The sequence below is a fragment of the Podarcis filfolensis genome (genome assembly GCF_964270895.1).
Source record: "Podarcis filfolensis genome assembly, chromosome: 8".
Lineage (NCBI taxonomy): Eukaryota > Metazoa > Chordata > Lepidosauria > Squamata > Lacertidae > Podarcis > Podarcis filfolensis.
In genome coordinates, this window is record NC_139611.1 from 81,282,604 (window position 1) to 81,304,645 (window position 22,042).

At 49.5% G+C, this 22,042-nt stretch overlaps 1 protein-coding gene across 2 annotated transcripts in view; it reads left to right on the forward strand.

Annotated features, from left to right (window-relative positions):
- AXL (AXL receptor tyrosine kinase) overlaps window positions 1–22,042 on the forward strand; it is an 81,212-nt gene that overhangs the window by 20,046 nt on the left and 39,124 nt on the right. For both annotated transcript variants that reach the window (XM_083626963.1, XM_083626962.1), the window contains exons 2-4: window positions 1,106–1,304; window positions 6,655–6,755; window positions 8,096–8,278. In XM_083626963.1, the coding sequence (XP_083483089.1) occupies window positions 1,106–1,304; window positions 6,655–6,755; window positions 8,096–8,278 (483 nt within the window). The remainder of the gene's footprint in view (window positions 1–1,105; window positions 1,305–6,654; window positions 6,756–8,095; window positions 8,279–22,042) is intronic.

The window sequence follows — 22,042 nt, forward strand, 5'->3', positions numbered from 1 at the left end:
CCAGTGTCACATAGTGGTTAGAGTGTTGGACTCAGACCTGGGTTCAAATTCCCACTCGGCCATGGAACTTACTTGGTGGCCTTGGGCCAGCCATAGCCTCTCAGCCTAACCTACCTCGCAGGGTTGTTGTGAGGAGGAAATGGGGTGCAGGAAAGCTTTGGGGTGCCATGAATGCCTCTTCCATCTCCTTAGGGCAGGCATGGCCAAACTTGGCCCTCCAGCTGTTTTGGGACTACAACTCCCATCATCCCTAGTTAACAGGAACCAGTGGTCAGGGATGATGGGAACTGTAGTCCCAAAACAGCTGGAGGGCCAAGTTTGGCCATGCCTGCCTTAGGGGAAAGGTCGGCTATCAATATGAAAGGCCGGCAGATGGTAGATAAATAGCTATGAAAATCAGGTCAAAACCATGCCTTAGGGTGGGTCCTAAAATACATACATCCCAGGTGTCAGGTACAGTGGATGCTCGGGTTGCAGACGTGATCCGTGCGGGATGCACGTTCGCAAACCACAGCGGCGCGTCTGCGCACGCATGGGTTGTGATTCGGCGCTTCTGCGCATTCGCAAAGTGCGATTTAGCGCTTCTGCGCATGCTCAACCGCCAAAACCCAGAAGTAACCCATTCCGGTACTTCTGGGTTTCGGCGCGTCCATAACCTGCAAAAACGCAACCTGAAGCGTCTGTAACCCGAGGTATGAATGTACGTACAGTGGTACCTCTGGTTACGTACTTAATTTGTTCCGGAGGTCCGTTCTTAACCTGAAACTGTTCTTAACCTGAAGCACCACTTTAGCTAATGGGGCCTCCCGCTGCTGCTGGGCCACCGGAGCACGATTTCTGTTCTCATCCTGAAGCAAAGTTCTTAACCTGAGGTACTATTTCTAGGTTAGCGGAGTCTGTAACCTGAAGCGTATGTAACCCGAGGTACCACTGTACTTATTAAAGAGGCACTTATTCAGTGTGCAGCAGAAACTGCACAATGAAGGTAGACTCCCATTGGCTAGACTCCCATCACTGTTTCTATCCTAGACCCATCCCTATGTCTCATTTTCCCTCTGCACGATGCTATTCAGGTGCTCCAACGCAATCTCTTTCTCTCCTCCAGCCGTCTTCTTCCAAGAGAGCCCTTCGAACCTGACATCTTCCTTGGGCAAGGACATCAAGCTTTCCTGCTCCGCCCTTTCTCTTGGCGAGCCGCCTGAGATCAGTTGGCTGCGGGACGGAGCCGCCCTGGACTTGGCCGACAGTAACCAGATGCAGTTTCCCTTGGATGATGAAGAATGGATGACCACCAGCGAATTGAGGTGAGCACCTTGCATCCCACAGTAGGTGGGCTGGCGGGCTCAGCGTTGGGAAGATCTCGCGGTCTTAGTGGACCGCAAGCTCAGCATGAGTCATCATCATCATTTTTAATTTGTATACCGTCTTTCTATTTTACGATACTCAGGGCGGTTTACAAGCTGAAGAAACAAAAAATGTACATCTTATAACAATCTAATGCAATACAAAAATGTGATAATAAAACATAACTTTACAGCAAAAAAGTAACATTCAACAATCATTATAATAGTATAAAATAATATAAACATATAAAAGTTAAACAGAAATCCACTCGACTGTTAGAATAAATAATATCCAAACTATAATAAATAAAGCAACAGCAAGCCACAGTACATAAAACAATACAGTGGTACCTTGGGTTAAGTACTTAATTCGTTCCGGAGGTCCATTCTTAACCTGAAATTGTTCTTAACCTGAAGCACCACTTTAGCTAATGGGGCCTCCTGCTGCTGCCGCGCCGCCGGAGCACGATTTCTGTACTCATCCTGAAGTAAAGTTCTTAACCCGAGGTAATATTTCTGGGTTAGCGGAGTCTGTAACCTGAAGCGTATGTAACCCGAGGTACCACTATACAATACACATTGAGAAGCTGTTGACACATTGAGTCAACAGTGTGATGCAGCAGCAAAAAAAGAGAAGCCAATGCTGATCTAGGCCGCATCGACAGAAGTCTAGCGATCAAGGGAAGTCATAGTCCCACTCTGTTCTGCCTTGGTCAGGCCACGCCTGGAGTCCTGTGTCCACTTCTGGGCACCACAGTTTAAGAAGGATGTTGACAAGCTGGAAAGTGGGCAGAGGAGGGTGACCAAGATGGTCAAGGGTCTGGAAACCAAGCCTTATGAGGAACGGTCGAGGGAGTTGGGTGTGTTTAGCCTGGAGAAGAGGAGACCGAGAAGAGATATGAGAGCCATCTTCAAATGTCTAAACTAAGGGGCTGTCACGGGGAAGATGGAACTACAGTGGTACCTCTGGATGCGAACAGGATCCGTTCCGGAGCCCCGTTCGCATCCAGAAGCAAACGCAACCTGCATCTGTGGGTCACGATTCGCCGCTTCTGCGCATGCGCGTGACGTCATTTTGACTGTCTGCACATGCGCGAGCAGCGAAACCCGGAAGTAACCCGAAAATACTTATCCCAAAGTTACTTCAACCCGAGGTATGACTGTACCCTCCTGCTCTGGAGGGTGGGACTCGAACCAATGGATTCAAGTTACAAGCCGACTAAACATCAGGAAAAACTTTCTGACTGTAAGAGCGGTTTGGCAGTGGGACGGATTCTCTCGGGAAGTTTTTAAGCAGAAGTTGAATGGCCACCTGTCACGGATGCCAGGCATAATTGCTTGAACTTCCACCCTGTCGCCTTTCCCTCGCCTTTTCTCTAAAATGTCCCAAACCTTTCCCCACGTTGAAGTTGCCTTGACCGTTTGGCTAGCCCTTTTCTGACCGTATTCCGATATCCTTTTTGACGTGAGGCAACCAAAACTGCACTCTACAGCCAAACAGCCAGTTGCACAACAGGAGGAAACCGTGCCACGGGGGAGCGGAGGAAAGTTGAAGCGGTATGGGTGTTGCCTGTTTGACTTAAACCACCATCCCTGCTTTCCTCCACGTGAACAGCCGAGCCATCTTCCTTGTGGAGAGATGGGGAGCTGGCTGGCTTCCTCCGAGGGGGTGTGTGAGAGAGAGACACATTGGGAAATATTTCCAGTTGCTCAACCCCGAAGCAGCATAACTTGGTGAGGAGGAGTGGGGCTGGCAGCTTTCCTCTCCTGCCCTCGCATGACGCTTTTCTTCTCTGCTTCTTTCATTGCCCTTTCCTCTGGCAGGCCAGGCAAAGTAGGAACTGAATGGGGATGAAAGGATCAGGGACAGCTTCCAGGACCGTGGCCCAAACTGGATGTCTGAAGTCCTGGATTATCCAAGAGGCAGGCTAAGGGCTCATCCACCCTCCTGCTGCTTCTCTGCTCCGCCCCCCTGCGCCCCCCCCAATAGCCCAGGGGAAAGGGCTCTTTAGCCCACAATTCCGGTTTTCTCTGGAATGACATTTGCTCCAGTTTAGCACTAAAGAGTGGGTTTTCCCTGGGAAAGGAGCACGACCAGGGGGAAATGGCTTGCACCCGTGTCTTCTAAGCACATGAAGGATAGCTCAGTCAGTAGAGCATGAGACTGACCTTGGAGTCAGTCACCATCTCTTAGCCCATGGGTAGGCAAACTAAGGCCTGGGGGCTGAATGCGGCCCAGTCGCCTTCTAAATCCGGCCCATAGATGGTCCCGGAATCAGCATGTTTTTACATGAGTAGAATGTGTGCTTTTATTTAAAATGCATCTCTGGGTTATTTGTGGGGCCTGCCTGGTGTTTTTACAGTGGTACCTCGGGTTACAGACGCTTCAGGTTACAGATGCTTCAGATTACAGACTCCACTAACCCAGAAATAGTACCTTGGGTTAAGAACTTTGCTTCAGGATGAGAACAGAAATCGTGCGGCGGCGGCGGCAGGAGGCCGTGTTAGCTAAAGTGGTACCTCAGGTTAAGAACAGTTTCAGGTTAAGAACGGACCTCCAGAACGAATTAAGTACGTAACCAGAGGTACCACTGTACATGAGTAGAATGTGTACTTTTATTTAAAATGCATCTCTGGGTTATTTGTGGGGCATAGGAATTCATTCATTTCCCCCCCAAAAAATATAGTTCGCCCCCCCACAAGCTCTGAGGGACAGTGGACCAGCCCCCTGCTGGAAAGGTTTGCTGACCCCTGTCTTAGCCTAACCTACCTCACAGGGTTGTCGTGAGGGCGAAATGGGGGGGAGGAGAACTACCTGCACCACTTTGAGTGTAATAAATAGTCATAGTAATAATGGTTCCCTTTCTGGTCGTCCACTCCCCAACCCCATGTTCCATCTCACAAAATGGTAATGATAATCCATTACTGGATTATACTGAATAAAGTCCCTATTTTTTTCCTGGAGGAAGCAGGCCTCTTGTGCAACTGCGCCAAATTCGCTGTTATTGTGCAAATTGAATTTGCCCATACGCGATTGAATTCCACCCGCAAAATAGCAACAGTCTGGAATCTCCAACAGTTCCCACGGTTTTTATATATTTTTTACTCTGCCTTTGTTTCGTTAGCTGCGTGGGCTCTTTAAACTTGTTTCTTTCCTTTCCTAAAACGCTTATACATTCATTTCGAGTTTGATAAACAGCAAAAGACACAATGCTCAGCTGGAACAAACAGAAGGGTTTAAAGAACTCTGTAGAATAAACACACACACACACACACACACAACTAGCACAAGAGTAAGATGTTTTGTTTTGTCTGCTGCTGCTTGTGATGTCCAGGAGGAAACTGGCAGCTGGTCTTCTGGATTCAGGAGTCTGAGGATGGAAGGGGGAAGAATCATGACCCATAAACAAACAGAGAGGTTGTCGGCCTTTCTGCAGTGACACAAACAACCCAAAACACAAACAATCCCTAACCAGCGATAAACATAACCCGGAGGGGTAGGGGCCCCAATATTTAAAATCAGAAATATTGGGCCCCTGTACAATTTGCCACAGCATACCCTCCAACATTTCTCCAATGGAAATAGGGATGTCCTAAGGGAAAGCAGGGCATTCTGAAATCAAATCAGAAACCGGGGCGGCTTTTGTAAACCCTGGAAAATGGGGACATTTGAAGAGTCTGCCGTGGCATTCAAGTCGAGTTGAAAATGTTGGTTCTGTATGCCCCAATTCTCTTAACAAATATCTCAAACGTTGTCAGAGGTTTTCGGTGCATATGGGACCCAAGTTTATATCCATGGATTTTAATGGTATTACTCATAGTGTGTTTTGTATCCTGATGTTTAATGGAAATGGGGGGGTTTGGATACGCACCCTGTGCTTAGCCTCCTGGAGTGAGGCAGGGGTGGGTCAGGGGTGAGTGGTCTAGATTAAGGTTACCAGATTTTTTCAAAGAATCCAGGGACACTTAAAAAAAAAGAGAGAGAGAGAGAGAAAAGTTATTAAAGAAAAAGTTATTTTAAAAAATAATAATTAATATATTCTCTTCTGTGGTCTCCTCTGTCGCGCGGCCTTCCTCTGGACCCTGGCCTGCTCTCTTGGAGGGCTAGCAGCCATGGAGTAGGCTCGGGTCAGGCCTGGGCTCGGCCATGCGTCATTGCCCTCCTGGTGCTCTCCTACCTCTCCTTTTCAGTGGCGTGGCAAGGTTGGAGCTCCCCTCTTTTTTCTTCTTCCTCTTTCTCTCTCTTCCTTCTCCTTCTCCTCTTCTCCTTTTCCCTGTGTCGGCTCTGGGGTTTTCCTGGCCCCTGAGTGCCACTGGGCAGTCGGCCGGGTGGCCAGGCGCTCTCGCTCCCAGCTCAATTTGGGTCGCGGGGTGTGTGGGTGTGTGTCAGTGGTTCCCCCAGTTGACACACCGGGTGTCCCCAGTTCCCCCTCGGTAGTGGCAGCGGCAGTCTCAGCAGCCGGGAGCCAGCTTGATAGCGCAGTTGGCTCTGGATGGCTTCAGGAGCTGCTTGCTGCCGTGGCGCCCGCCATTTTGCCTCGCCGGAAGTCCCCATATGATGTGTCTTGTGCTGTTGAACCAATCAAACAACATTTATTCCCTGCTAATAAATCTACAACACTTAAAATATAAATCCGGGGACAGATTTTTTCTGGGGACAGATTTGTAAATCCGGGGACTGTCCCCGGGAAATGGGGACGTCTGGTAACCTTAGTCTAGATGAACTTTCAGACTGATCCTGAGGGGAAGGCAGAACATGTTTTGCATGCAGATGGTCCCAGGTTCAATCCTGGTGTCTCCAGGTTGGGTTGAAACCCTGGAGAGCCACTTCCAGTCCGTGCAGACAAGGCCAAGCCAAACGGACCAATGGTTTGATTCGGTATAAGGCAACTTCCTGTGTTCCTACCCAGCAGGGCTCTCCCCATGTTCTCATGAACAGGCCTGGAGCCTAGCCTGGTAGTATTCACCTGAACAAGTGGTCCAGATCAGGAGTAGAGGTTGTTGGCATCTGACTGGAGCGAGCCTTTGGGGATGAGGTCGAACTGTGGGACCTGCTGTGGCTGTAGAGACCGATACAAGTGAGACATGTTTTGTTGCAGCCGGGGCAGATGAAGGCGTCCGACTGATGCACCATGGCGTTTCTTCTCTCTGAGCTCCTCCCGGCGGTCATTCCTCCTCTGGTCACTGCTAGAGATACTATTGTTTAAGGAGGGATCCCACAACCCTGCTCTCTCTCCTCAGATCAGGAGTGAATTTTAAGGCACTGAGAAGCCAAATTAACTCCCTGTGTTGCTATTCTCTTCCCTGACAGCATCCCTTCTGTTCAGCTCTCGGACATGGGGAACTACCAGTGCGCGGCCTCGGTGAACGGATCTGAAGTCCTCTCTGATGAAGCCTACCTGAATCTGGAAGGTAAACGCCGTTTGTCTGAGCGTGATGTGCACACACCAGATCACACTGAGAGGATCTTCCACAAGTGTTCATCACAGGGTCGAAGAATGAAGGTGGTGACAGAGCAAAAAGGCGCTGGAGCCCAAGCTGGCTTTGCAGCCATCTTTTCTTTCTTTCAAAACTTTCCCAGCGTGAAAGTTTTGAAGGAACGCAAGCGCAACAAGACCGTAAATATAAATGGAAGATGTTTTGTCTAGGGTGAGGCCTTGGTTCCTTAGCCATACATGATGACCTTGTGCGAGTGTTTGGGTGAGTTGTGTGGAGTTTCTACTGCGGTTGGCGGAGCCCTAGATAAGACTGGGTTTGAGTGTCTCAGCGGAAGCCTGCCAGTGTTGTAGTTTGTGGATTGTTGGGATCTGTGATTGCTGAGAGGGAGAGAGCTTGTGGCTGTGCCTGATTGTAGACTGAATATGTCCCAAGCCGCCAATTAGTTTCTGGGCCCAATTCAAAGTGCTGGTGGCCTATAAAGCCTTAAATGGCTCAGGACCACAATACCTCAATATACAACAACCCAGACAATGTGCTCATCATCTGAGGCCCTTCTTTGTGTGCCTCCTCCATGAGAGGTCTGGAGGGTGGCAACACGAGAACGGGGCCTTTTCTGTGGTGGCTCCCTGTCTGTAGAATGCTCTCCCCAGGGAGGCTCGCCTGGCGCTTTCATTATATGCCTGTAGGCACCCAGCAAAGGCATTCCTTTTCAACCAGGCCTTTGGTTGATTAATATCCTACAGCCTTTTACATGTGTTTGTGGGAGGGGGTATTGTTTTGTTGTTTTGGTTTCAACTATTTACTTGCATTTTTTTACCTTGTGTTTTTACCCTGTGAATCCTCTTCATATCTTTGGATGAAGAGCAGTATATAAAACTAATAAATCAAAATAAATAACACAGGTGTGTTAGCAGACATGCAATCTTGAGCGAATGATATTGAGTGAGCAGAAACCTGTTTAATAGATTTTGATGTTTTATGGATCTGTACCTGTATTGCTTTATAGACAGTATTTAATTTTGTCTGATTTCTTTTCTGAAACACTTTGAAACATAAGTATATATAAAAAAAACCCACTTGAGATAATGGTAATAACTTGTACGTAAAATAACAAAAATAAAAATTACAGCTCCATCAGGGACGAAAACCCGCTCTTCAAAGCTGAATTGGCACAAACAGCAATCTGGGGGAAACCCAAACTGACGTTTGCTTCGATTCAGCTTTGAAGAACATCGCATTCACGCATCACAAGGGAGCCTTCTGTGTCTGCTTGCTGAGTCTGTTCCTTCTTGTCCCCCCTTTTTTGTGTCCAGGTCTCCCCTTTTTCACTGAAGAGCCCCAGGATCTGGAGGTCACAGTCAACACCCCTTTCAACCTCAGCTGCAGGGCTCAGGGCCCCCCAGAACCAGTGCGGGTGATCTGGCTGCAAGACAGCGCCCCCCTCAACTCCTTGAACGACCCGCAGGCCCGGACACCTTCCACACTGGCGTTGAGAGGTGAGTCGCACAGCGGATCACGTCTGATTCCTCTGCTCAGAAAACTACCTTTACAAAAAGAAGTCACGTGATCACCTCCATACCATACGTCCAAAGCAAAATAAATCCTGGGAACTCTAGTTTGTTGAGGATGCTGGGTGTGGTAGTTCCATGGGGCAAACTGCAGTTCCCAGGACTTTACAGGAGAAGCCCTGTGCTGTCTGGGAGGTCAGCTCTCTGGGAAATACACATTGGCTGTTTGGGACTGGTCCCCTCTCAATCTCCTCCTTGGGACCAGAGCTTTCAAAATCCATCTGTGGCTTTCTTCCGTCTCGATCCACGGCTTTGTTTTGCGGTTTTGCCTTTCCAAGCGGAGTTTAATCTTCTCGGTGCTGGGAGCCCTAATTCCCGACATCTGGGTTGCTCTGTATTTGAAGAAGCATACTCTGCACAGACTCCATAGCTCTTTCCTCGCCTTTCCCTGGCTCTGGACCAAGGTGTTGAAAACAGTTTCAGGGCCTAGCTGATGAGGCTCCGATCGAGCTTTTGTTTGCTTCTCCTTTTTCTGCATCTGGGTGGCTGAGCCAAAAATCCCCCGTCCTTTATTTTTCTCTCTGTTCTGCTGGCTGCAAAGAGAGAGCCCTGGTTCTCCCCGCAAGCCAGTCCCTCTCTGGCGTTATTGAAGAGCAGGGGGCAGGAGGGAAGGGCAGTGAATGCAGGAGGGGGACCCCTATTCTCGCCCTCCATTCAGCCTTGCCTTCGTGAGCGTGCCCCTTTCCCCCCTTCCCTCACGTCCTTGTTCATTGTCTCGGGTGTCCCCCTCTCTCAAAGCCCCTCTTGTCCCCAGCCTCCAGCTTCTTTTGTTCCCTTTTCTATGCGAGTGGCTGGTTCCCGATGGCTCGGCTGGGGAGGGGGTTTTCCTCCGAGCGTGGGAACGGGCCCTGTAAGCCTTGCCAAATGCCAATTGGGCAGTGTGCGTGCGTGCATGTGCAAGCGTGTCTCCGTCTCTTGCCACTCACAAAAACAACGCCGACCTGTTTCGAGGGTCCAGAGTGCTTCACCTTCGTTCTCTCAGTAACCCTTACAGCACCCCTGTAAGGTAGGCCAAGCGGTAGGGTGGCCAGACGCATCTCAGCAGGTGTCGCTTGTGCGAGAAGCTATAGCACTTGGTGAAATGCCCTCCTCTGCAAAGAGGCAGGAGCGCTTATCCTACTTTTAATACAGTGGTACCTCGGGTTACAGACGCTTCAGGTTACATACTCCGCTAACCCAGAAATAGTGCCTCGGGTTAAGAACTTTGCTTCAGGATGAGAACAGAAATCGTGCTCCGGTGGCGCGGCAGCAGCGGGAGGCCCCATTAGCTAAAGTGGTGTGTCAGGTTAAGAACCGTTTCAGGTTAAGAACTGACCTCTAGAACGAATTAAGTACTTAACCTGAGGTACCACTGTAATAGTATTAATAATTTTATTATTTGCACCCTGCCCATCTGGGTTTGCCCCAGCCACTCTGGGCAGCTTCCAACGAGTATAAAAGCATGTTGTTGTTGTTTAGTCGTTTAGTCGTGTCCGACTCTTCGTGACCCCATGGACCAGAGCACGCCAGGCACTCCTGTCTTCCACTGCCTCCCGCAGTTTGGTCAGACTCATGCTGGTAGCTTCCAGAACACTGTCCAACCATCTCGTCCTCTGTCATCCCCTTGTCCTTGTGCCCTCCATCTTTCCCAACATCAGGGTCTTTTCCAGGGAGTCTTCTCTTCTCATGAGGTGGCCAAAGTTTTGGAGCCTCAGCTTCAGGATCTGTCCTTCCAGTGAGCACTCAGGGCTGATTTCCTTCAGAATGGAGAGGTTTGATCTTCTTGCAGTCCATGGGACTCTCAAGAGTCTCCTCCAGCACCATAATTCAAAAGCATCAATTCTTTGGCGATCAGCCTTCTTTATGGTCCAGCTCTCACTTCCATACATCACTACTGGGAAAATCATAGCTTTAACTATACGGACCTTTGTTGGCAAGGTGATGTCTCTGCTTTTTAAGAATCTGTCTAGGTTTGTCATTGCATAAAAGCACAATAAACATCAAACATTAAAAACATCCCTATACAAGGCTGCCTTCAGATGTCTTGTATAAGTCGTATATTTATCTCCTTGACATCTGACGGGAGGGCGTTCCACAGGGTGGGCGCCACTACCAAGAAGGCCCTCTGCATGGTTCCCTGTAGCATCACTTCTTGCAGTGGAAATGGGTGGGCCATGTGGAGATCGGGTAAGCATTTCGGGAGAGGAGATGTTTGGAAGGTCCCCTTGTTCTTTGGCACCACAGATGACGGGCAGTACTGAAAGCCACTCAGAGCTGTGGAGGGTGAAGCTAGGAAAGGACCACAGCTCAGCCCTTTGAGCATCTGCCTTGCAGGTCACAGGTTCTATCGCCCAATGACATCTTTGTCGGTCTATTTAGCATAATATATGGGGACACGGGTGGCGCTGTGGGTAAAACCTCAGTGCTTAGGACTTGCCGATCGCATGGTCGGTGGTTCGAATCCCCGCGGCGGGGTGAGCTCCCGTCCCACATAGCAGCTCGAAAGCACCCTTAAGTGCAAGTAGATAAATAGGTACTGCTTTATAGCAGGAAGTTAAACGGCGTTTCCGTGTGCTGCGCTGGTGCCGCTCGCCAGAGCAGCTTTGTCATGCTGGCCACGTGACCCAGAAGTGTCTCCGGACAGCGCTGGCCCCCGGCCTCTTAAGTGAGATGGGCGCACAACCCTAGAGTTGGACACGGCTGGCCCGTACGGGCAGGGGTACCTTTACCTTTACCCTTTACCTTAGCATAATATTGTGAACACTGGATTTCTCCAGGCTACCTATTTATTAAGCATTCGTTCTGATTCACGTGGGACATGGATCGCGCTGTGGGTTAAACCACAGAGCCTAGGACTTGCCGATCAGAAGGTCGGCGGTTTGAATCCCCGCGACAGGGTGAGCTCCCATTGTTCGGTCCCTGCTCCTGCCAACCTAGCAGTTCGAAAGCACATCAAAATGCAAGTAGATAAATAGGTACCGCTCCGACGGGAAGGTAAATGGCATTTCCGTGCGCTGCTCTGGTTCGCCAGAAGCGGCTTAGTCATGCTGGCCACATGACCCGGAAGCTGTACGCCGGCTCCCTCGGCCAATAAAGTGAGATGAGCGCCACAACCCCAGAGTCGGTCATGACTGGACCTAATGGTCAGGGGTCCCTTTACCTGATTTGCTTGCACAAATCGTATGCGGAGATTGTACCACATCCTGTCTTTAGGGAGCATTCATTCTTAAAAAAAAATGGCAATAAGCATTTGTCCCCTGTTTGCTCTGGTTTGCTTATTGGGCGTTTATACAGTTTCCTGTTTCTCATTTGTTCAGCCCACACTTCTCACTGCATTTTCCCAGCCTCAGGAAGTCTCAGGAAGTGGATTTGTAGTGCTGAGGTAACAAGAGTGTTTTAACCCTGGCGGGCCTAAATTTCCCAGCATGCATTTGAATCCCTCCTGAAAAATGCTGATGGGAGCCTCTGCTGAGAGTCTTTCCTATCCTCTCTGGGCCACTTGGAGATCCTGACCTGCCCTGCTGGCCAATGGCCTACTCTGTTTGCCCCAGCACAGTTTGGGGGCTTCCCAGAATCCTTGCCACTGGGCTTTTCTGCCGAAGGCCACCGGCTGATTAGCTGAATCCAGCCACAGCTATTTTCTTCCTTTTTCTTTTGCTGATTTGGCAGTTGCGTGGGGTTGCGAGCCTCAAACCAGACGCCTGGGTAAGAGGAAGTGGGTGTGAAGGGCTTCTTTGGCCAAAGGGCATCTCTTGCTGCTCCTCGAATAGAAACCAAAATCTTGGCAGCAAGAGTCTCCTTGCGGCCGTAGCCCTAAGCACACGGGATGCAGGAGGCAACCCCCCCTTGAGCCCAGTGGGACTTCCATGCGTAGGACGGAGATTTCCGCCAGAATCTGTTCTTGTCTGGGAGTGCAGTCTGTGCCATGCTGCTTCTTCAGACGCAGGGTGGGTTGGAGGCAAAGGAGTGGTGCAAATGGCAAGATGTCCTTGCCACATTATTGCAAGGAAGAGCTTGGGGAAAATACTTGCAAGACAACCGAGTAAGACAGGAAGGATTTGGGAACCTGAGGCTGGTGCAATAGACTCTCCTGCGGGGGGCTCTGATGGTAGTTTCAGAGAGAAGGGCACATGCTTTGAATGCAGAAGGGCCTAGGTGGAAAGCAGCCCTGTTTAGGGAAGCTTTTAATGTTTGATGCATTACTGTACAGTGGTACCTCAGGTTAAGTACTTAATTCGTTCTGGAGGTCCATTCTTAACCTGAAACTGTTCTGAAACTGAAGCACCATTTTAGCCAATGGGGCCTCCTGCTGCTGCCGCGCCGCCAGAGCACGATTTCTGTTCTCATCCTGAAGCAAAGTTCTTAACTTGAAGCACTATTTCTGGGTTAGCGGAGTCTGTAACCTGAAGTGTATGTAACCTGAGGTACCATTGCATTTTAATATTTGGTTGGAAGCCGCCCAGAGTGGCTGGGGAAGCCCAGACAGATGGGTGGGATATTATTATTAGTATTATTATTATTATTATTATTATTATTATTATTATTATTATTAATAATGCCTGGTTTCTGCAGCACTCAAGCTGTAACTCACTGCCCTGAAAAGGCACCCACCGTCGTCCTGCTTCTGGCTGCAGGCTTTTCCCTCTTTTTTGCATTAGCTTAGGCCTGACTCTTGAAAGGATGTCAGCCAAACACCTCCTATAACAAAAGGGAAAAAAGGGGGGTCTGTGTTCCCTTTGGGGTTCAAATAACAAAACAAAACCCTGATCTGCAGCTCGTGTTTCTTGTTTCTTTTTTCATCCCGGTTTTTAAAATGGTGTTGCTCCACGATCCAGATCTATCCTGTGGCTGTCCTGTCATAGAATCAGAGACTTGTACAGTTGGAAGGGACCCCGAGGGTCATCTAGTCTGACCCCCTGCAATGCAGGAATCTCAGCTAAAGCATCCATGACAGATGGTCATCCAACCTCTGTTTAAAAATATCTCCAAGAAAGGAGAGTCCACCAACTTTCGTGGAAGTCTGTTCCACTGCCGAACAGCTCTTACTGTCAGAAAGTATTTTTCTGAATGTTTAGTCGGAATCTCCATTCTTGTAGCTTGAAGCCATGGGTTTGAGTCCTACCCCCTAAAGCTTGTAATGCTTCATTTTGACATCTCTCCTCCGCCCTTACGGACGCACCACCAGCTTCAATCCATATTTAGAAAAGGAGCGGCCGAGAGGCCATTTTAAGGAGGTTGTGTGGACAAGGCCCAAGCCAGCAGCAGGCAAAGCATTTTCCCTGAAACATCTGGAGGGTATTAGTGGCCGTGCAAAACATCTGGGGAGGGGAAGGTGACAGATTAGCAGCAGCTATGCACACATTTTTTTTGCCCTGTTGTGGTTACCTGTGGTTGTTCTGCTGGGTTTTGAAAAGAGAACAAGAGGAGGGGGTTTGCCCCTCTGGCCTGTTTGACCAGAGGCAACAATGGCACGAAGAAACCCCCGTTTCCGCTCCCTGTGGGAAGATAGATGCATTGTGTCTCTCCAAGCACTTTCAGTTCTCTTAAAAACAGTTGCCCTCCGATGTTCACACACTGCCCTTTGTCGTGCTCTTCCCTTCCTCCTCTCCCCTCAGAGCTGAGGTAAAAACCAGCCATTCCAGTGTCTTGAATAGTGTTCCTCTACCCTGCGCGTGTTTTGCCTCGCCCCACATACCTGCCGTGCCTCTTATTTCTCTTATTGCTCATTTGGCCTAGCCATGGCACGCAGTGAGTCAGGGAAGGGGAATTCTGGGCAGGAGGTGACATGCATCTGAGTCACGAGCCAGGATCCGGATGCCGCTGCAGGAGGCCGGCCAGGGGAGCATTTGGACGAGGGGCCCTGAATGGGCAGATGTGGGGCCCAGGCAGTGACTGAAAGATAGCTGGAAAAGGATGAAGGCTTTGATACCTCTGATTTAGACCACTGGTATTCAAGAGCCTGGCAAATGGCCCTTTCTGAGGAGATTTCTCATGGACGAAAAATATCCAGTGGGCCTAGTGACCGATTTTTTGCAATGGTGTGATTGCCTTTCGCTTACTGGAGAGGAAGCACGTGGCCGGATTGGTCCCTGCTGGCTTACAGCACCGTTTGGGTCGTGTCTGAAACACAACCGCTTCCATCTGCAATTAAATTTTTAGCGGGACAAATGGGAAAACGAAAGCGCAGGGAGACACCGTTTTATTTATTTGGCAAGCCTGCGCACTTCTGCCTGTCTTTCCTTTTGAGCTTAATTATTTTGATGAGGAAATATTTCAGCTCTTTTCTTCCCCCGCTTGTGATAACGCTGCGTAGATTATTTCTTTCTTCCCGGAAGTCCTGTCCTCACCAAAGGGACATGCGTCCACCAGACTGTGCATCCTTCCCAAATCTGGGTGGTTGGGTGACCTTTCATGTGGCAATGAGGGATGTTCCTGGAGAGGAGGTTTGCCATGAGTTGTTGCGTGCAAAAGAGAGGGGAGTGATGCAAAAGGTTGAGAAATGTGCAGGCAAAGGGAGTGTGACCAGGAGAATGGAGGAAGTTGGATGAGGGTGGTTGTCCGTGTCAGAGGTGAGTGCCTGTCCGTGAAATGAAAGATGCATTTGCGGACAGCCCAGGGTAGAGGAGCATTTAAGCAGATGCTGCTTTTATCTCTTCGGTGTGGAACAAAAGTGATGTTAAAGGCACAAGGCCAGGGTTATTTCTGACCATGTGGTAGGCCCACCTGAACACAGAGCTTCGAAAATGTGCTCTTTGATTGTGCAGAATGGCTCGCTTGAGGGTTCTTGTACTGCCCGGCACTTGGTGGGCCACTGGAATTTGGGTCATACCCCTCCACGACGGACAGACAGGCGGACGTTATTGCCGTTTTAAATGTGGGCAGATGAGAGGGAGGAAAAGAGACTCAGTGCAGACCTCTCTGGGAAGTGAAACGGTGGGAGAATCATCAAATTTTAGAGTCAGAAGGGATTCCAAGGGTCATCTAACCCAACCCCTGCAATGCAGGAATCTTAACTAAGCAGAGATACAGAATCTGTGGCCCTCCAGATGCAAACACGACTGCTCCAATCATCCCTAACCATTGGTCATGCTGGCTGGGAATGATGGGAGTTGGAGTCCACCAGAATCTGGAAGCTGCCACGTTGGCTACCTCTGTGCATTCTTCCTTAAGCATATGGGGAAATGCTAGTGAACCACACGTTTCCCTGCTACAGGCTGTTCCCCCTTGTTGCAGTTGGTGATAAATTGCATTCTTGATAGGCAGGGGATCGTCTTCCTCTGATTCCAGAGAGGAAGGGAGGGTTTCTGAAATGTAGGAAGGCCGCACATTATCACATTTGTTCAAGAAATGTTGGTCAGAAATAGAAGCGGCCTGCATAATCTCAGGGTTAAAGAAGTAGTTGTGCACCAGCTTCTCACGAGAGTTTGGGTTTTGTGGTGTGGCTTTTGCTGTTTGGACAGAGGAAAAGGGGAAACAGTCCATTAAAAGCTGCAGAATCGCTCTGTTACTTGCCGAAGGAGGCTAATAAGGGGAATGTGGATTCCATCTACCATACTGTGGGAATCCCATGACAAATCTAGTGATTAGCTGTACGAAAAAGAGATACATTTATGTAGGTAAAGTAAAGGTAAAGAACCCCTGGATGGTTAAGTCCAGTCAAAGGTGACTATGGGGTTGTGGCGCTCATCTCGTTTTGAGGCCAAGAGAGCTGGTGTTTGTCCACAGACAGCTTTCCTAGTCATGTTTTGAAACCAGAGTGTCTTTTATGTAAACCAGTCTGGCTGGCCTAGCGAAGAGCAAATCTGTTAACACGACAAAAGGTGATGATGATGAAGAAGAAGAAGAGTTTGGATTTGATATCCCGCTTTATCACTCCCCTTCAGGAGTCTCAAAGCGGCTAACATTCTCCTTTCCCTTCCTCCCCCACAACAAACACTCTGTGAGGTGAGTGGGGCTGAGAGACTTCAAAGAAGTGTGACTAGCCCAAGGTCACCCAGCAGCTGCATGTGGAGGAGCGGAGACGCGAACCCGGTTCATAAGATTACGAGTCTACCGCTCTTAACCACTACACCACACTGGCTCTCTGATGGGCAATCCGAGAGGAATCCTTGGGCCTGGGAAGATGGATGTTGCCAAGGTGATGTGGTATGTATTTGAAGTGACAGGAGAAGAGAGATTTTGAGCAAGGTGTTCTGAAAAGAATAAGAAGGAAGACTGGGGTCCATCTTGGGTAGGTTGGCTGCAGGCTGGCTGGGAGAGATGCCTTGGACTGCATGGCTGCACTCCTGTGAGGGACAAGCCCCTCTTGAAAGGACCATCCTGTAAGATTTGGACTCCCTCCATGCAGACTGAAGGTGTAAATAAACCATATTTCTCAAAGCTACGGCAGTCTCCACCATGTCTCAATTCTCCAAAGGAACACAGGCCGTGGGTGAATGCCTGGAGCCGCCGGACTCTTGCCACAGCTCAGCAGAGACAGGAGGCGGCAGAACCCACCTTTTGTAACAGTACACATCCAAACATATTGGGCAGATGTGCTCATGTTGTCTGGGGAGTAGCCTAAGTCTGTCTTTCCTGCTCGCTTCCCTGCTCAGCATGCAATTTGTCAATAGTCTCTCCAGAAAGATGTCTGTGGTGTCTCTCCAAAAGGAAGCTACTGCAATAAAAGGATGCCCAAGAACTATAAAAGTGGAGGTCACAAGGCAAGAGGGAGGCACATGGCATGTGCAAGAACAAAACCGCACAATGCACTTCTCCAAAAGAGTGCGGTCCTCTTGTTTCAATGCTGCCACATCAATCCTGTGGGTCCACCTGCAAAGGACTATGAGAGAGAGAGAGAGAGAGAGAGGGAGAGAAAGAAGAAGCATCTCTTTCCACCCACGTTTGTAATTACAGTATGCATGCAGTTTCATGTCCTTGTCTGGCATGCAAGGAGGACCTTGGAGGCAGGTGGGCTGTGGGCAGGCCGGGAAGAGCCTGGCTGGAAACCAGAAAATCCGAAAGCTCAGAGGAAGTAATTGCCACAACGGCTAGATCTGTTGTCCCATGCACAGGGATGGCATCCCTCTGTATAGCAGGTGCTGGGGACAGACAATAAAGAGCCCCATCACGTACCTACATGCTTTTCTTGAAAGGTTCCTGGGCTATGGATTCATTAGTGGCTTAAAACACCACAAGGTTGTCTCGGCCCCAAGTAAAAGGTAAAGGGACCCCTGACCATTAGGTCCAGTCGTGACCGACTGCAGCCAATCAGAAGCCACGGAAGCCCCCTCGGACGTTCGGGTTCCGAAAGAACGTTCACAAGCCGGAACAATCACTTCCAGGTTTGCGGCGTTCAGGAGCCAAAACGTCCAAGTTCCAAGGTGTTCGGGATCCAAAGCGTTCGGAATCCCCTCCAACAGCGGCAAAGGGGCAAGCTAGTTCTCTGATTCCTGGTTGTCTCTGTGAACTCCACAGAGTTTCTCGCCTGTGAGCCTTTGCATTAATGTGGAACGAAGTGGGTGCTTCCGTGCAGATCTCCCTGGCTGCTCCTTTCCTGCCAACGCCATCTGTTTATGCAGTTGCCCACTGGCTGACTCAGCCCTTGCAGGAATGATGTGGTCGGAGAGCAGCAGCAACCACCGTGAGGGGGCTGGCCGTTGTTCACCCGCGCTCTCTTTGCCTCTTGTCTGCGGTACTTGGCCCTTAGCCTTTGCACAGGGATGTCAGGACCACCAAGCAGGTGGTCTGCCTACATGGGATTTTTATATCTTCCCTCCCCCCTTAAATGCCATCAGTTGGTCCAGGTGACAGCTTCCGGGTGCCCACCGGCTAACTCAGTCCTTACAGGAATGGTGCAGTCAGAAAATAGCACCTGTTGTTGCGTGGGAGAGAGGGTTAAATCTGGGCCCTTCGCCAAATCCCAGTAACAATGGTGTGTTCAAAGTGCAGTGACTCTTGGTTGCCGTCAGGGATCTGAAAGCTTTCATTCAGCCAGCGGATTTCATCCTCGGTGGGGTCTGTGTGCGTACATCATGTTCGCTCGCCATAGTACTTCACAAAAATGCAATGGGACACACATACTTCACTGCTGTGACGGAGCTTGCGGCATGGAATGCTGTTGCAAAAGAGACAGAGGCACCTATTGGCTAGTGACTGTGTCATCGCTAGTGACAAACTCCTCCTCCTTGCATCATGTTTGTACCTTTATGTGCTTTGAAAGAAATACACATACAGTCATCCCTCGGGTTACAGATGCTTCAGGTTGTGTTTTTTCAGGTTATGGACCGCCGAAACCCAGAAGTACCGGAACCGGGTTACTTCCGGGTTTTGGCAGTCGCGCAGGCACAGAAGTGCTAAATCGCGCTTTGCGCAGAAGCGCAACCCGCGCATGTGCCGATGTGCCGCTGCGGGTTGCAGACACTGCAGGTTGCGAACGCGCATCCTGCACGGATCACGTTCGCAACCCGAGCGTCCACTGTGCATATATTTTTAACAAATCTTTAGAACCAGGGTCCCCAATGTGGTTCCCATGGAAACTATGTCACCCTCAGGCATTGCCCTTAGCAGCTACCAAGGCCTCCCACTCCTCCCATTTTTTTAAAAAAAGCTTGGAATTTGTTTTGGGTTTTTTCTTATTTAGTTGTGGGTTGCCTGCTTTTTATGCCTGTGTTTTTATTTATTTGGGGGGGGGGAGAAAGGGAGAGAGAGATAGGTGCCAACTCCCTGGGGTCCTGGGTGCCCAAGCACCCACAAAATTATCCATGAAGGAGGTGGGCACGCTGCATGGCACCCACAGCCCTGAGCACCCATAGTTGCGAGGGCAAGCTGGCACTCCTGCTGTGTGTGTGTGTGTGTGTGTGTGTAGGTAGGTAGGTATATTGCCTGCTTTCTTTACAGAGGGAGCATTGCCAGTTTTTCTTCTGTGAAATTGTTGTTTTGTGGTTTCTTACCAAAGTTACTTAGATTCCCAAATGGGATCCTAGGCCCAAAAAGGGTGGTGAGAGATCCTTGCTTTAAAGACTGAGCACTTCCCCAACTCCTCTGAAAATAACAGTGTTGGACTAGGACCCAAGAGACCGGGATTCAAATCCCCGATCTCGCTGGGTGACCTTGGGCCAGTCTTCCTCTCAGCCTGGCCTACCTCTCTGGGTTGTTGTGAGGAGAAAATGGGGAGGAAGAGAACCAATGTGTGCCACCATGAGATCCTTAGAGGAGAAATTGGGAGATAAATGTGATTTTTAAAAAATAAAACTTTCCTTAATGAATGTATGAATGACTATAGCCCTTTAAACACAACCAAAAACTGCAGCAGTATCACCATAATTTCACTTTTGGACAAAATATTACTTTAGACCTGTGCACTGTTTGGTTTTGCTTGCTTCTTTACATTTTTTTTTTAAAATTATATGCCTTTTACTGTTACAAATCTCTAAGGGATTTACAAGTGGAATTATTGAGAAAAGCGGTTGAAAACAAGTGATTTAAAATGTCTAAAAAGAAACGAAACCAGCGATAAACTAACAAGAGGAGCTTAGTTGTAAAGGAGCTTACAGAGGGTTTGATAGTAAGGCAAATTGAAGCCTATAAGCTGTGAAGGCCAATTAAACACAGTTAGCATGTGCATAGATACTGGCTTCATTCACATATTTGTTTTGGCATCTGTCTGTCTTGAGAGACATGTGGATGTGGGTGTGAAGCCAAACCACTGCGTTAGCAGTACCAAAGTGGCCTCCCAGGGGCGCAATCCTGGGCCGTGTGCGTGGAGGTCCTGGGCTGCCCCAATGACAAGACCCCCTTTCTCGGCCTCACTGATGTGGTCCAAAGGAAAACAGGGCAAGATGTTTGGCACCAGCTTGGCTGCAGGAGCTGCCAAAAGGAGGTATACAAGACACCATCCAACCGCCTTAGGGACTCCACTCCAGATTTGTGTAGGGTTTACTCTGTAGCCTTTTTCTTCTCCCAAAGATATCTCGCAAGGCAACGGATGTTTACGATCAGAGTTTTCCTCCTCCTAGATGGGCAACCTTTCCAAGTAGCTCATCTGCCCCTCACTTCCCTCTACGACACATGCAGATGGATGGGGAGGAGGAAACCATTCCATTGCAGGGAGAGAAAACCTTTCTCCGATGGAAGGTTTTCCTCAGCCCAACTGTTATGTACTGAGTTGAATAGGATCCAAAAGGCAGCAGTCTGATTGGTCCTAGAACAATAGGATTCAGAATGCAGCAGTCTGATTGGTCCACAGGAGCCACCCAATCCAACTCCAGGTGGAACGGAATCCACAACCAGATTGGCCTACAGGAGAATCCCGGAATTAACCAATCATATGGGTCCCATTGTGTAAATAATGTATATAAGGCAGACATTCTGGGGGAACTTCCATTCCTCCTCACCACTATGAGCTGAATAAAGAGCATGAAATCCACTCCCGACTCCGAGTATATTTCACCAGCCCACTGTAATCGGGTGACCTGTGTGTGCCAGCTTAATCTGCTGCCCCTGGGCTGTTGAAGGGAAGCTCCTCTTATCCTTTTTTAATCTTTAAACCAGAACTGGATCAAGCAGACCTTGATCCAGAGGGCTCCCTGTGGCTGTCCTGATGGCAACAGAAGCCAGCCCCTGTTTCTTGCAGTTGCGCCTCCTCCAGCCACCCTTTTCCCTAATCAGGATAAACGAACCCAGGAGTCCTGGCTCGAGAGACCATCCGAAGCACAGAAACGGGGCCAAGGCTTGGAGCTTGGAACCAGACATGAGGAAACCCAAACCACAGACGGGTGGGCGGAAGGAACAGGACATACCAGCTGGGACAGAGGACTGGTCCCCAGATGTTGTTTCTCTGGGGCAGAGGGGAGGGTGGTAGGAAGGGACCTGGTTGGCTGGAGGAGGACAAAAGTCTGGCTTTTGTTTTCTTACGTCCGTTTGTTTTCTAACGTTTATGCCCTGCCTTTTCTTCCGTCACGGAACCCGAGGCCGTTCAGTTCCCAGGAGGACACAGGAAGCCAGACCACAGGTCCAGCTAGCTCTAGCTCTCTGCTCCTCAACCTGGGGTCACCAGATGTTGAGAAACAACTCACCCCCAGCCATTGGTCCCAAGGTTGAAGAATATCAGGACTATCAGCAGCTCCCCGGGATTTTACATGAGGATCTCTCTTTCTCCCAGCCCTCCCTGGCTGAACCTGGGACCTCCTGAATGTTGTTATTTAATATTGTTTACTCTTAAAAAAGCACACCCTGCGTTTCCCTTCAGTAAAGGAGATGCTCAGAGCACCTTACAAATGAAGGTAAAGGTAAAGGGACCCCTGACCATTAGGTCCAGTCGTGACCGACTCTGGGGTTGCGGCGCTCATCTCGCTTTATTGGCCGAGGGACCCAGCGTACACCTTCCAGGTCATGTGGCCAGCATGACTAAGCCGCTCCTGGCGAACCAGAACAGTGCACGGAAATGCTGTTTACCTTCCTACCGGAGTGGTACCTATTTATCTACTTGCACTTTGACGTGCTTTCGAACTGCTAGGTTGGCAGGAGCTGGGACTAGGCAACAGGAGCTCACCCTGTTGCAGGGATTCGAACCGCCGACCTTCTGATCGGCAAGCCTTAGGCTCTGTGGTTTAACAGCGCCACCTGCGTCCCTTACAAATGAAACACACATGTAAAAGCCACATAAACCCAAGCACCATATGAAAGTCAGTTTAATTAGCAGAGGTGCTAATTTTGATGTAAGTACAGTGACAT